Source organism: Bufo gargarizans, chromosome 6 (assembly GCF_014858855.1).
Source record: "Bufo gargarizans isolate SCDJY-AF-19 chromosome 6, ASM1485885v1, whole genome shotgun sequence".
In the NCBI taxonomy this organism is placed as follows: Eukaryota; Metazoa; Chordata; class Amphibia; order Anura; family Bufonidae; genus Bufo; species Bufo gargarizans.
Window position 1 is genome coordinate 389,490,767 of NC_058085.1, and position 16,390 is coordinate 389,507,156.

At 43.5% G+C, this 16,390-nt stretch overlaps 1 protein-coding gene across 1 annotated transcript in view; it reads left to right on the forward strand.

The window, feature by feature from the left end:
* LOC122942134 (rho GTPase-activating protein 19-like) overlaps positions 1-11,887 on the forward strand; it is a 41,320-nt gene extending 29,433 nt beyond the window's left edge. The window contains exons 8-12 of the mRNA XM_044299629.1: positions 2,553-2,759; positions 4,657-4,740; positions 7,307-7,405; positions 9,736-9,813; positions 11,831-11,887. Of these exons, the coding sequence (XP_044155564.1) occupies positions 2,553-2,759; positions 4,657-4,740; positions 7,307-7,405; positions 9,736-9,813; positions 11,831-11,887 (525 nt within the window). The remainder of the gene's footprint in view (positions 1-2,552; positions 2,760-4,656; positions 4,741-7,306; positions 7,406-9,735; positions 9,814-11,830) is intronic.
* Positions 11,888-16,390: the final 4,503 nt, after the last annotated feature.

Genomic DNA, 16,390 nt, shown 5'->3' on the forward strand with positions numbered 1-16,390 from the left:
ATAGAAATGAATGGGTCCGGATTCAGTACGGGTGCAATGCGTTCACCTCACGCATTGCACCCGCGCGGAAATCTCGCCCGTGTGAAAGGTGGCCTTACTGAGCCAGGTTCTTGGACCACCAGGGGATCGTATGGTACTGCGGTGGAAAACTGTGCAGATCAGTGCCGCTTCCAGAGTATTTTTACCTTAGACTATATATAGCTGTATGTGCAGAGTATTATTAATAATAATTTTTCCCACTCTATTAGCTTTGGCGTGTATGACATTCATAAGCATCAATTAAGCAAATCTAGATGCTGGATCCAAACCATATGGCACCACTCCAATCATTTTTGTATCTTGCCAATTTCTGGGAAATAAATCTATTTAATCCAGGCTTATCAAGTGTAGGTGAAATAATGCACCATGACAAGCTCACCCTGTGGAAGTCATAATCCATAGATTTCGTTTGTTCTCGTCTCAAACTGTTATTGCTGAACCATAGAAGTGTGTAATAAAAAATTATAATATATATATATATATATATATATATATATATATATATATAATCTCAGCAGCACACCATTAAGATAATTCACCCAGTGTCATGTAGCGATGTTTTAACCGCTTGTTGCGGTCTTTCTCAAGCTTGAAACGTCGCTACATGACACTGGGTGAATAAGGCTACTTTCACACTAGCGTTCGATCGGATCCGTTCTGAACGGATCCGATCATATTAATGCAGACGGTGGCTCCGTTCAGTACGGATCCGTCTGCATTATATTGGCAAAAAAAAGCTAAGTGTGAAATTAGCCTGAACGGATCCGTCCAGACTTTTACATTGAAAGTCAATGGGGGACGGATCCGTTTGAAGATTGAGCCACATTGTGGCATCTTCAAACGGATCCGTCCCCATTGACTTACATTGCAAGTCTGGACGGATCCGCACGGCCAGGCGGACACCCGAACACTGCAAGCAGCGTTCAGGTGTCCGCCTGCTGAGCGGAGGCTGAACGCCGCCAGACTGATGCAGTCTGAGCGGATCCGCATCCATTCAGACTGCATCAGGGCTGGACGGAAGCGTTCGGGTCCGCTCGTGAGCCCCTTCAAACGGAGCTCACGAGCGGACCGACGAACGCTAGTGTGAAACTAGCCTAAACCACACGTGTTTTTTTTTATCTTAATGGTGTGCTGCTGGCTTCTTCCTTCTTATTGAATGGGACCTTGGTGCTGGTTCATATTGGCCTGATTTTGCACCCAACCGACAAGTGTGCTGTGTCTCCATCTCCATCCTCCTGAGACAGAGCTAGATGAGATGTTCGGCCCCGTCAATTAAATGGGGGCCCTCTTGATCAGTGGGGCCGACCCCTTGTTCCTCAAAGTCTGTTCTGACGAAGGAATGGATTCTCTCCCTTCCCTAGTGTGTATATTTAAATTATGCGGCCCCCTGGATAAAGCCAGGCATTGCCTTCATATCCTAGCGGTGTCTATCTTGAGATAGCCCATAATGTGAGTGTTCAAATGTGCACATTCACTTTATATTAAAGGGGTTATGCACCTTTTGGGGGGGGGGGTCTTTGAGCAGGCCTGCTCAGGGAAGCCTTCTTACTTGCTTCCCCGTTCCTGCGCTCTTCATCCTCCGCTGGGCTCCCACGATTTAAACTGATGCAGTCTATTGCTGCACAATTACCGCTCCACCTTGCGTCATTAAAAATGTTCGTTATTCAAGGTGAGCAGGTCATCGCTGGCAGGAAGTTTACATATTTTGGGCTAAAAAAAACATTTTGTAATAAGTTTAATAAAAACCTATCAGCGATCTTTTAAGCTGATTTATAACGTTGAGCATTGATTTGACCATAAATCAGATTAGAAAATCATTCAGGAGAGAGGGGCTCTAGAACAAGCCGCCTGATGGATTTCACTGTGAGCGGTGTTCTGCAGCTTGCTATGTACTGTGAAACATGGAAACTTAAAACAAAGCAAAGCAAAGGTTTTAATAAAAGCCTATTACAAAAAATTTGTTTAGCCCACAAAGCACCTAATCATCTAATAAAGTGGCTCCACAGGTGTTCATAGCCTTTAAAGGGATTGTTCACCTTTTGAACAATACCACAGCGTGGCCAGACCCGTGTTGCCAACTACAGATCCATCGCTGACTGTCCAGATCCCGGATCTCCCCACATCAACATACGATTTGACTGTCACTTGCATATCACGTGATCCATTGACATGATTCATTGGTAACGTGTCACCACTGTGGCCAGTCATTGGCCTCAGTGGTCACATGAGCCAATGTCAAACTGGATGCTGACGCGGTGAGACCCGAGAGCTGCAGAGCCGGAGCCCAGTGGCAGGGGTTGGTTAAGTATGGTTTCCCCCGTGGGTATTGTCACGCTGTGGGTTCTGTACAGGAGGTCATAAAGGTGAACAGCTCTTTTAAGCAGTTGAACTCCGCCACAGAGCTTGGTGCAATACTGCGCCGCTTGTGACAGTCGGCTCTTGGCGTGTCTTGGCATCTTATAAATGGCAGCATTAACCCTTCACCCTCTCCCTCTTCTGTCCTATTCTCGCAGGATGATCTGGAGCTATTGTCTTCTGAAACCCGCAACGAGTTTCCGTTTGTAAAGAGCCAGAAAAGAAGCCGGTTCGGATCATCACCCTCATCCTCCACATCTCAGCAGGAACTGACGCAGCGGCGCACAGAGGAAGCCTTAAGAGAATTGTTTCAACACGTCCACAATATGCCAGATTCTGCGAAGAAGAAAAAGCTCATCCGGCAGGTAGTGGACACGTATAAATGACCAAAAGCTTCCTTTCCATGAGATCAATGATCACAACTAAGACGCACAGCTTATCTCATTCATACAGCGCCCTCTGCTGCATATACAAGATAATGCAGCATCAAGAATTACTAAGGTAATGACAGAATATGCAAAGACGTATCTCCCAAGAAAGAGAACCATCTCCACAGCGCCACCGGTTCTCTTCCTTGGGAGATACCGCTTTGCATATTCCTTTCCCATGGAGCATTGACAATAAGCCTCCATACCATGGAGCACTTCCAGCAAGTCTCTATACAGGACTGGTCTCTAGGGAGATTCAGCACCTTGCCCTAGACCAGGCATGCTCAACCTGCGGCCCTCCAGCGGTTGTGAAACTACAACTCCCACAATGCCCTGCTGTAGGCTGATAGCTGTAGTCTGTTTGGGCATGCTGGGAGTTGTAGTTTTGCAACAGCTGGAGGGCTGCAGGTTGAGCAAGCCTGGCCTAGATAATGGAGCAAGAGAGACCCAGCAGAAGAGTATATGACCCAAGGAAAGAAGTTGTTCTACTGTGTTGTTCTACATGTGTAATGGTGCTAAACCGGCCTCCTTAGGGGAATTCAAACTACTAACCGCAGAGAATGCTATAAAATAGAAACTAATATTACCCTGCTGGCTACACACCTGCCCTCGGCACCCAGTCACTGGCTTTAGTGGTCTTGCCTGTATGTTGGGCACAAGGCAGCCAAGGCTAGTGACTGGCTGCAGTGGTCACATGTGTAGATGGAACATGACCAGCGGAGGTCACTGGATCAGCGGCGGGTGAGTATTACCATTTTACTATTATAATGCTTTGTAGTGAAGTGAACACCCATTGGTTAAAAAGGTTTCAAAAACACGCTTATTTCGCACTGAAAAGACGCGTGTATTTTTTTTTTTTCTTTTAAGCGTGCATTTAAAAATCTGTTGTCTGGCCATATATCAATCTACTCCTCCTGCCCTATAACAGGGTGTGTGCAGATCAGAAACTATGTGCAAGGTCATAGGAAACCCAAGGTCTGAAAAAAAGCACCTGTCAGAAGCGCACGGAGCTCCCTTTCTTGCTGCATCTGGTCCCTATTAGAAGTCCTGTCAACACGTGACATCACCATTGCTGGCCAACCCTTGTGACCTGTGCAGGCTGAGTGGTTATGTGCTATTACTGACATATCACTGCTGAAGCCGCGGTGACCTGCATTTCATACGACGTCGCTTGTCCCGTTCAGCAGAGATGGGAACGCGACTCTCGACCTGGAGCAGCTGGTCACGTTTCCTTGTTACTGCAGTTCCATGCAAATCGTTGTGTAAAGAAAAAAAAAATGATTGGGCTGATTGGCAAGTCAGGATAGGCAATGTTTTAGGCGAGGGCTGCACGACCACATGTGTCGCGTGACAGGGCACAATTACATTGCAACACGTGTCACGTGACATTGATGTCGCACCAATGTCATGCAACACATTTTATAATGATGGTCTATGGTGTCGCACTGTGACTTGACAGTCGCAGAAAAATCCATCTTGGATACTGTCATGTCGCAGTGTGACACCATAGACTATCATTATAAAATTTGTTGCATGACATTGGTGCGACAAATGTCGTCGTGTAGCCATAGCCTTAGGCTTGGGCTACACTGCGACTTTTTTTTGTAGAGCAGCGGAATTTAACTATTGAATGACTGCTGCAGTCCACAAAGATTGCAGTCAACTAAATGCATTCATTTGGACTGCAGCTGTGGTTCAATAGTTAAAATCAATAAGTCGCGCTGCAAAAAGTCCCAGTGTAGCCCCTTTTAAATAGACTACAGATTTTGGTGATTCTATTAGTATACTCTTTAACCCGTGCCATATTTGTAACTTGAATCCATTTATTTTTTAGTTCAATAAACATAATCCAGGAACACCCGACCTGAGCAGCACGAAGAACCATGTCCGCTCGCGCTCCTTCAGCGGGATGATTAAGGTAATTTATTACACAGGAGTTTATCTGCCTGCATTATAAAGAAAGGACTGGACATGGGTTTAAAGAGCATCTGTCAGCAGAATCAGCCCTATTAAACCAGGCATATTGCCTGGTAGGGTTGACTCTGCTGATCCCAATGATTACTTTATTTATTCTTCTCTGCTGCACCATTCAGGAGAAGTCTGTGGGCCACACTTACTATAGTGTTTTTGACAGTCTTTATGTTATTTTTATTTTTTCTAGTCTCATTTACTATTGAAAATTGTAGCTGTTTTTGGAGGCATTGGCGCCTCATTCGCCTGTTTTTATTTATTTTATTTTTTGGACTAATTCAGAAGTTTTTTTTATAACTAACTTTTGCACCTATTTTACCACTCTATTTGTAGATGCACCTTATTTTGTGCCTGATTAAGTCTAAAAAAAAAAGTCTAATTTCTAATCCACCAGGGCTGGTGTATTCTTCCTCGTCTGTTTTGTGGCGAGTTGCGCCACATTTCGCCTAAAAAGTCACCCTTTCACAGAGATGTGCGCCTGCTTTCAGCTGACTTGCACCGCATTTTCGTGCGAATATTAATTAGACCAGTCTTGGTGAATATGAACCTGTCATACTGAAAAAGAACCACCAGAGGTCAGACTAATAGCAATATGCAGTGTGTCATTCATGAAGGGCTGTGAGACTTTTGATAAATAGTCTGCAAAAGAAAGACGGAAAAATAAAATACGCCTTTCTAATTGCCTTTAAAGGGGTTATCCAATATGAGAAATTCTCAAATACACTAGGGTGGCTTCCAGTTGCCGGATTTTTTTCCACGCGACGGGGAGACGCAGCGGTGGCTGTGCAGGGAGGGACTTGGGAGTCGGAGACGGGTAAGGAGGGGCCCAGGCATTGAGGGGTATTTGTACTATTTGATAACCCCTTTAAAACAGACAAGCTTGATAAACGTGCCCCTATCTCTTATAAGGACGCCTTCACATGCAGCAGATTGTGGCAGAAAATTTTGCAACTGAAAATCGGTTCCATTCATTTGAACGCGGCAGCAAGCGCATGGATTTCTGCAAGCCCCATTCAAGTGAATGGAACTGATTCTTTTAGTTGCAGAATGTTCTGCTGCATGTGAAGACACCCCAATAAGCAAATTAGCCCACCGGAGCACTGAGGGGCAGGCTCAAGCCCTCAGATACCAGTCTGTCAGCACCTCACTGCTGAAGGCATAACCCCCTCCACCTTGATTGACAGGCCCAGACATCTCGCTGCACCATTGGTCCGAGTATCGCTGTCGGATAGGGTCCTCTCCTGTATCTCCCGTATGAATGGAGCAGCGGTCGAGCATGTGCACTGCCGCTCTATTCACCTCTGAGAAGTGACTCTCCATCCATCCCATAGAGAGGAATGGCTAAAGAAAAACAGCATCACAAACTACCAAAAATACTGCTTGTGAAACCCCCTAGAGCGCATGACGGGAGAGTTTACAAATTACAATGACCTTTTATATATAACTTATGTTTTAGACTAATTCATCAATAATTACCTAATATAATGTCAATTTCACATATTTACCGTTCAGTAGTTAGAAAAGTAGTTTTCTTCCTCTGCTGCCCACGGTGTTTCCTCATAAACTCCCATGGCCTCGACCTGTAGTTCTGAGCCTCTGTTAGGTCGAGCATGCTCAGTGCGTTGTGCTGCTGATCACGGAGTACAGGGGGCGTGACCGGACTGTATATCAGGCAGCCAATCAAAAAACACTTGCAGCAGGAAAGCTAGGGATTGTGGGGATTGTAGTCTTGTGAGGGAAGATCAGGCGCCATGATACTCAGTATGTTCCAGGCTCACACAGGAGCTAGACAAATGGATTGCAAGGTAAATTAAAGCTCTGGTTATAGCTATGGGTTCTGGTTGGGTCACAGCTTGCAGTTTTACAATTAAGTTGCACAAAAAATTAAGTTACTTTTTTTCTTCTGAGGTGGCGCCATAGGAGCACTCGCTGTCTGGACAGATGAGAGTTAATATCGGACTTGACCATCAGTGAGATGCCCTGTGGTCCACTTAATTTCAGAAAAGGCCTTGTGTGCGTGGTCCACTCTATACAATCCCAGATAGTGCTGTACGGGATGTGCCGCCGCATCTGAGGGATGAACACATTTTTAACCAGAGCCGCATGAATTGTATTTCGAAGTGAATGTATGTAAATGTATTAATTGACCTTCTCAAATGCGTGGAAACACATGCCTTAGGGCTCATGCACGAGACCGCACCGTGTTTTGTGGTCTGCAAATTGCGGATCCACAAAACACTGTGTGTTCCAAAACTTGCGGAACGAAACGGGCGGCCCATGTTAGAAATGCCTATTCTTGTCCGTAAAACTGACAAGAATAGCGCATGTTCTATTTCTTTTGCGGAGCAACGGATGCGGACAGCACCCAGAGTGCTGTCAGCATCTATTGCTGCCCCATTGAAGTGAATGGGTCTGCATCCGAGACGCAAAAACTGCGGCACAGATGCGGACCCAGACAATGGTCGTGTGCACATTAGCCCTTATTCTGACTTCTGGTATTTTTATACATCCAGCGTAAAGTCTTGGGCGGACAGGTGGTGTCCGAGAAGAAGAGGACGGTGACCCCAATGTCCTCACAAGGATCAGAATACGTCAAGGAAAATGTGAAATATGTAAGTAGTAAAATTACATAGTGTTAAATCAATTTATTGTAAAGAAAATCAGTTTTATTTAAAAAAAATATATATATATTTATTATATATATTTTTTTTTTAATCGGTCACAATATTCTGTTATTCCTATTGGCTAACTGCTTTGCTTATAGGTTAAGGTAGATTGTGCTGTCCCAACAAAAGCTTCTGAAAGCATCCACACAGTCCATTCAAAGGGTATTCCATTACAAAATATTTGCCTATCCACTGAATACCCCAAAGGGGATCCATACATCAATGGCTGTTTTTCCTTTTACTGCTTCATCGTAGCATGATTTTTGCAGGATCGGGGTGGGGTTGGTGGAAAAACAATTGCAGTACTTTGGTCGGTGGTGTAGACGCCCATTGATGTTGCACAAGCCTCTGTTGCAGTACTAAGCTGGGCAGAAGCGCATCTCCTATACAGTACACTATACGTAGTGCTTTCTAGAAAGTGGTACTGCCAGCTCCCTTACACTGTGTCTCCTCCAAGGACTGGTGGTACTCTCAACCCATTTGTGTGTTTTTGTTTTTGCCCTCTGCCTTCCCACAGCCATGACTTTTCTATTAAAATATAAGGGTTTGTTCCACACACACACACAAAAAAAGTTGCACTTTTTAATTTCACCATTTAATGTTGTATACAATGTAGTGGGAAGCTGGAAATAAAATTGCAAATGGGGTGGAATGATGACACATGGCAAATATGAGTTAGGCCTCATGCACACGACAGTATTGCTTTTTCAGTGTTTTGCGGTCCGTTTTTTACGGATCCGTTGTTCCGTTTTTTGTTTCCGTTGTGTTTCCGTTTCCTTTCCGTTTTTCCGTTCCGTTTTTCCGTATGCCATATACAGTATACAGTAATTACATAGAAAAAATTGGGCTGGGCATAACATTTTCAATAGATGGTTCAGGAAAAAACGGAACGGAAACGGAAGACATACGGATGCATTTCCGTATGTGTTCCGTTTTTTTTGCGGACCCATTGACTTGAATGGAGCCAAGCACCGTGATTTGCGGACAAGTATAGGACATGTTCTATCTTTTCACGGCACGGAAATACTGAAATACTGAAACGGAATGCACACTGAGACACTTCAGTATTTTTTGCTGAACCATTGAAATGAATGGTTCAGTATATGTTCTGTATACTGAGCTAAAAAAACGTCCAGTATACTGAACGCAAAATACTGTCGTGTGCATGAGCCCTTACATCAAGTTAAGCTATTTATCATTTATGGAGTTAGTTGTTGATTTTGTAACTAGGATATGACGTGTGGTTATTGCTGAATTGATATCATGTGGTTTACCGCCCCTAGATGGGCGTCTGACGTCATTGAATGCGTGATTTGAACCGCTATATAAGAATGTAGACTTAATTTATGTATTCATGCTGACGAAGGCTGGACGGGCTGAAACGCGTCAATGTAATATGTATTATTTTGACATGACATAAAGAATTGAAGACTTACAAGCACTCGCTGGGATTTACTCCATTCCATAAGAACTACACTGTAATAGCCTGGATCTCTCTGAAGTGGTCCAGGCTATTAGCAAGATTGAACGGCTACCCCCATCTCCATGCAGGGGAGCTGTTTGAGCTTCAGGAGTGCAGCGCTCCCAGGGAAAGCTTCCTCAGATCCCATGGTCACAACTGACCATGGCATGTGAGGGGTTAAATGTCTGCTATCGGCATTGCCTCTCTGCCATCAGAGAGGCAGGCCCTTACAGTGTGCACGCACGACCACCACTGCTGGATTACAGGGTGGTAGGAACCACGAGCAGTGTATGGACAATCCTAATACATTAGTAAGTGCCTTGTATTAACTACGCAATAAATACCATTTTAACTTCAGTGATCTGCTAGCATAGGGATGCCCAACCTGTGGTCCACCAGTTGTTGCAAAACAACAACTCCCAGCATGCCCCAATAGCTGTAGGCTGTCCAGGCATGCTGGGAGTTGTCGTTTTGCAACGGCTGGAAGGCCACAGGTTGGGCATCCCTGTGCTAGACAGTTTAGTAGCGGAGGACTCCTGCAGCAGACAGAATCCAGATTTAAAGGGATTGTGTCAGCAATATTACACGCACAGACCTGATTACGTGTATTTTGGAGGTCTCCAGTATGTAACTCATCAGTGACAAAATCCCTTTAATCAGAGGTTTTTGTGTCCCATGGTATCGAACACGTTTTAATTTGTTTCCTCATTTTGATTGCTGGATAGCGTACAATGAAAGGATAGTAAGCGAAGAATTGTAGTGATTTTATGGATTTATTTTTTAACTGATGTTTCTACGTGTTTTGTAAATCCAGGTGTCCCAAGAATCTCCTGCAGTTTATTTTACAAAAGCCAAATTAAAGCTTACCGAGCACACTCATGGCAAGAAAGAGGTTTGTATAGAATAGCTATGGATGAGCGACAAGGGTGCGTTCACACAATGGATTTTCCATACTGAATCATATAGATATATAGACGTTCTTTATGCGCGGCCGATCTTCACCAAATTTGACACACAAGTACATCAGGTGTCCTGGAAGGTTTTAGACCTGGTCTCAGCTCTCTAGGACGTACCGTTCCTGAGATATTACCAAAAAATTACCTGCATTGCCCAATAGAAGCTAGCAAGCCTTTCCCTTAAATACGAACTGCCATACACACGGTCACATGTCCCTTATTAGCCAATAGAAGCTCGCGGGTCCTACTCCAGGTTGCCATAACAACTGATCACAGGTTTTAGTAGTTCGCAGGTCCTTAAATATTCAGTCGTATGACGGCGCAACTACACTGCTACATGCAGGGGCCACTATTAGACAGGCGCTGTGGAGGTCATCGTTAAAGGGGCGGGCACTGTGGAGGTCATCGTTAAAGGGGCTGAGTATTGTAGTTTACTTTTAGGGGGGATATAATATATATTTTAAACATGGATTTTGGTGTTTTTTCCACAGCCGAAAACCTTTTATTTTTGTTATTTATTCTTAGTGAGTATTCTGCGTCAATTACACATCCAACCCTTAAAGGGGTTGTCCGGGATCAAAATATTATTATTATTATTATTATTATTGTTGTTGTTGTTGTTTTTTAAAATAGTTTACTCGCGATTACTAGCCGAGTCAAGGTTCCCCCGATGTCTAAGTATTTTTTATTTTTTTTTATACACTTCTGCATGGCTCCTATGGTCCCCAACAGATTGTTGACATCGATGTTTGTGTGTGATGACTTCCTGCCACAGTAAACTGTGGGTCCCAGCGGCAAGCGGCATCTCATAGTTTCAACTGTCTATCAACTCTTCCTTGCACCCCCCCCTCATACATATTCCGCCTCCTGCCGCACATCGTCCATTCCTCCATGTATCCGCCCCCCCTGATTCTCCAGCCTGTATTTTACATGGGAGGAGTCTTCCATGCCCGGTGATGTCACCGCACCGGAGGGGCACAATGTCTACCAGCCTAGTTACCGCCCCTCCGTGCGCTCTGCATAATGACTGTGATTTTACAAAAATAGTCACTATAATTTGCTATATCAAAACGGGGCTTCAGAAATGTGTGGCACTGGTAGGACATGCGTGTGTGAAATATGTATGTCGCTCTAGTACACTTACACCAATGTCCCCAATACCGGACAACCCCTTTAAAGGGGTTATCTGATACCCTTCCCTGGGCCCCTTGTATGGATTATACTTACCTGCTCCCCGACACCTGCGTTGCTCCGGATCCCTGCACGGCCGCTGCTGCATCTCCATCGCTAGGATTAAAACATCCGGCTTTTTTTTTTTTTTTTTTTTTGCTACCCATATGTAGAACCATTCACTTCAATGGGGCCGCAAAAAAAAAAACTGAAATGACTCTGCATTCCATGTCCCCATGGCTATTTAGCAAAAAAATACATGACAGACAAGGATAGGACTGTTCTTTTCGGGGTCGGCCATTCCGTTTCTCAAAATGTGGAATGCACACGGCCCGTATCTGTGTTTTGCGGACCGCATAACAAAGGTCGTACACATGGGGTTTTCGAAGTGGTTTAACAATGATAACCTATACTCAGGATAGGTCATCGGTATCTGATCTGTGGGGTCCAGCTTCCAGGATCCCCAACAATCAGCTTTTTGAAGAGGCTACAGCGCTGAGGCCTCTTCCAGGCCACTGCCATCACATTCATCGGTCACGTGGCCTAGACGCAGCTTATGCCTTTTCGAGTGAATGGGCCTGGGCTGCGATACCAAACACAACCACTGTACGTGGACCCTCACCGATCAGGTACTGAGGTTAGGCCAGCAATTAGAACGCTTGGAGAAAAAAAACTTAGAATTGCATCCACTAATCTTAAAATAAAAATATATCTATTACATTTATACAATATAGTCCACAATTTACTATATGCCTCCCTTTTCTTTTCATTTTTTTTTCACAGGCACCCAGTAAGGTAAAACGGGCACATCTCTTGTCTACGCAAGAAACCTCCATTTAAAGATTCGGAGCGTATTGGACTCTATTGGAACTTTTTTCTTTTTGAAACGTTTTTTTAACTTTTTTCCTTTTTTTTTTTTTTTTTTTTTTTTTTTTTAAACGAACCTGTGGACAACTGTTACAAAGCTGTGACCTAACCGTTCCTGTGCAGACTCTTATATGGCGGTATATTAATGTTATGAACTGTTTTTATTACTATTTTAACACAGAGTCTTTAACCAGCAAGCAGTCCTTTGCATACTAAGACTTTTGATATATGCACGTTTTGTGGTTAATACAATGTTCCTGTTATTGGGGAGGGTTCTTATAGTTCTTCACTGTGGTTACAATTCTTCAGATTTATCAATGTATTGGCTAAAGGAAGCTGTTTAAGATGACAAAAACATGGCTGGGTTTTTTCCAGATGCGACGACTCTTCTCCATGGGCGATGTCTGGTATTGTAGCTCAGCCCCATTCAACTGAAGGTGTAATACCAGGCGCAACCCACATACAGGGGTGGCGCTGTCTGTGTTCTAATTCTCTGCCTCTAGTTACGCTTCTCAGGTTCTGTGTATTGATGACGACGCTGTTTTAGTGGGTATGCGTTGGGTGGTCTTCGGCCTCAGGCCTTCTAGAGGTTGTAAAACAGCTGGAGGTCCGTACATTGCAGGCCGGGGTGTTGCATAATGTGAAGGTCCACTTGCCTGATGGGGTTGAGTGGAGGGACAGGCAGGAAGAGCAAGGGTGCACAGAGTGGCTTGGTACTGCCTTCGGTGCACTTAACTGCTCATTTGCATATGATTAAAAGTACCTCTACAGGAGGACGCAACTCAAAGGTATTTCATTCAGCGGAGTTAGCCCTATGCGGCATTGTGCTTGTTGTAACAGTGAATTTCCTGCTGACAAGCCCTTTAAGTGGAGATCCACAAAGCCATTAAGGTCAAAAATGTTTTAAATATCTTTGTTCTAAAGGTTAGGTTTTTGATACAGAGCTCCAAGTCTATCATCATGCTGAACGGATAAAAGTTCTGGCTGCCTGCAGCCACCACTAGATGGAGCTTTACTGCACACACGGTTGAGTTCAGTGTATACACTGTATGTGATGAGCTCCCTCTAGTGGTGGCTGCAGGCAGCTGGAAGTGTTTTTAGCTTTTAGGTCTATCCAGGGGATTGGGAGTCCTAACTGCTAGAAAAATGTATTAAAGGAAATGAATCGCCACAGAATTCGGGACAAATTTTAGATTAAATAAGTGGATTTTAACTTAAAGCACCTGGTTCCTCTTGAAAATGTTTACTGAAAATCCAGAAAATCTTTAAAAAAACAAATCCAAAAGCATTTGTAATGTTAGCCCACTGTTAGTATGGGCGGCAACAAAATTGGAATATTATAGCGATATTATATTCGGTGTGTAGCAAATCCTGATTTGGGCTAGCAAAAGTCCGGGATTCAAGCTTGCATTCAGCTCTGAGCCCTGGCGGAATAGTGTTTTAACTATTTGTAGTTTTGTTTTTTATTTTATTTTTATTATTTATATATTTTTTTTATTTATTTTTCTTAGATGCTTAAAAGCTCACCCACTTCTCGCTGAGAATTCCTCATAGACCATGCCACTAAATAAAGGGTGGATTTACACAGAGAATACATTTCTATGGGGCTCATACTGACAGAAGCAGTTCTGTCCAGATCAGTTGTCTTTTTGGAGGTTCTTATTATTTTTTTTTATAAATATTAGAAAGTCAGTACTTGAAAACTGGATCCCAAATGGACATCCATTTGGATCTTGTTTTCATTCTTTTTAGATTAGTTGACCAAGGTGACACAATCGATTTAAATCCTGGCCGGTCAGATGTCTCAGGGGAGATGGGGCACCACCAGAGTAGCCTGGCAGAATTTTTCTCCCAACCCCCCCCCCCTCCCCGCAGCTGATTTGCATGCCCAGCCTAGGAATGGGCTCATATTTGGTCCATATGTCTGACCGTACACCTTCTATGATATGCCCGTGGTTTCTATGATACAAACATGTGCCCACAGTGTCTTCCAATAAAAATTGTACATGGGGTGAATTTATCATAAGGGGGATTATTTGTCTATTTTGCTTCGGTATGCATTGGTGTAATACGTGCAGAATTATTGAAATGTAGTTTGATGAATTTGCCGCACTTACGTCTAGAGATGCGGTTTTCACCCCACCCCTCTACTGGAGTAAAACTGTGGGGGGGGGAGGTTTGTCAATGGCTTTACAGCACAATATAGGCAGAAAAATTATGATTATGCACAATCGCTTAGAATTTTTTTTTATTTCTTGCCACTTAGAGGTGGAGAGGCGAGAAATAGGAAAGCCAGAAGATTTGTGCCTCCCACTAGATTCGGCACATCTTACACAATTGCATTATTTACTAAGACTGGAGACTCCACGACCAGCCCCTGGAGCATCATAAAATCACAATTTGTGTGCAAAAAAAAAAAAAAGTAATTGAGAAAGAATTGTGACTCTTTGGTGCCATTTTTCTGGCCAAGGGGATTGATAAATACCTTTCTATCTTGCAGCGCCTGTGTGCCACCATGGCGGACACTGTCCAATAAGGATAACCGTTTATATCTAGCGTTTCCAAAATATAATTTCTCATGCATTAGAATCGCACCGTTCACTCTAATCACTGAGAATCAGTTTTTTATTTTATTTTTGGGATATCTCCCTAGAGAAGGTTTAAATTCTTCAACTCAATCTGTTTCTATGGTTCATATAATATATATATATATATATATATATATTTTTTTTTTTTACTTTTACATCAGAATAGATGTATAATCTATTCTGATGTAAAAGTAAAAAAAAAAAATATATTATATGAACCATAGAAACAGATTGAGTTGAAGAATTTAAACCTTTACTTCCGAAAAATGTTTTGGCTACAATACACAGCCTCGCTCACAGGTCATGGACTCTCACATTCGTAGACTGTGTGTAATTTGTCCTGATTTCCGGGGACCTCCCGGACAATGTCTGCTCTTTTGCTGAATAGGCAGCTATTTGTGGTCAGCAGCGTGATTAAACACCGCGTGATAAATACCAGAGCGGCTTTGTCCACGCTATGTGGACAGTAAATATCAGCCATGTTTGCCTTCCTACACAAGGCAGGATCTTTTCTTCAAGGTTTGCTCTTCCCAGGGGATTTTCTTATCTCGCCCTATAATCCGCTGGACAATAAGACAAATGTACGAGAGGGGTAAGACTGCGCCTCGTTCTTGGCCGTGGAATCTTGTTGGGATTTGATACAAAAAAGGTGACGGATACTTTTTTTATTTAGATCGTTAACAGTGGCTGTATGAGCATGCTGGGAGTTGTAGTTTCTCAGCAGCTGGAAGGGCGTCTAGTTGATATTTTAGTAGACTGAAGTTTGGTGCTGGACACGTGCGATGGGAAATCTTAGTGGTTTATTAATTAGACCACTTAATGAAGATTGGACGGTGATGCATGAAAAAGTATGTTGTAGTGAAGTTTATTAGGTACCGTAATAAACCTAAAAGACGAGTAAGAGCGATGCGCCAATCTTGGGGCTGGAAAGTCACTGCATTTGTGTACAAATGTCAGGAGAGGACACGGGTCCTTTCATTTTAGTAAATTCTTGTATTTCCCCATAATAAAACCATGGAACTCATTTTCTTAGAATGGCATCATTCCTCTGTTGTTCCTCCTGAAAATGTATAATTACATTGACAACTGGGTGCATATGAAGGAGAAAAATTGCAGTTTTTATTGTATCCAGTAGAAACTCTAGTACAGGTACACATACGCTGCTTACGTGTTTCAGGCACCAGGTTTGCCCTTACTCAGAGTTGTATGCAGTGTATGTACCTGTACTAGAGTTTCTACTGGATACATTAAAGCTGCATTATTTTTATTTATTATTTTTTACTGAAATTGGATGGCGGCATTGTTCTCCTTTTTATATGCATCACAGACAGGGTCCGCAGTGGTTCCGTGCATCTAGAGCTGCCATTATTAGCTGGGTGCTGCTATTTCCCTTGTCGGTGTAAGTGTCCCTACAGTATGGCATCAGTGTGTGCAGAGGCATGTGCCATTAAGGCCTCTTGCACGTGGCTGTTGTTCTCCCGTAGCAGTATTGAGGGTCTCTCGTGCAGCGGTTCCGCAATACACGGGGCAGCGGTCATGTGCAGTCCGCATCACAGATGCGGACCCATTCACTTGACTGGGTCCGCAAATCCAGAGATTCTGTGCACTACGGAGTGCTACCGGGGGTTCCGATCCGTGCTTCCATTCCGCAAAAAAAATAGAACTTGTTCTATCTTTTTGCTGAACTGTTGGATCACGGACCCATTCAAGTAGAATGGGTCTGGATCTGTCCGGCCGCTGCACGGACATTACCCGTGCATTTGCGGTCCCCAATGCACGGAATGGAACCATGACGGCCGCGTGCAAGAGGCCTAAGAAAGAGAATGTGAACACCCAATTATTTATAGGAATAACTGAGGATCAATACAATGCAATTCTAAGAAAAGAT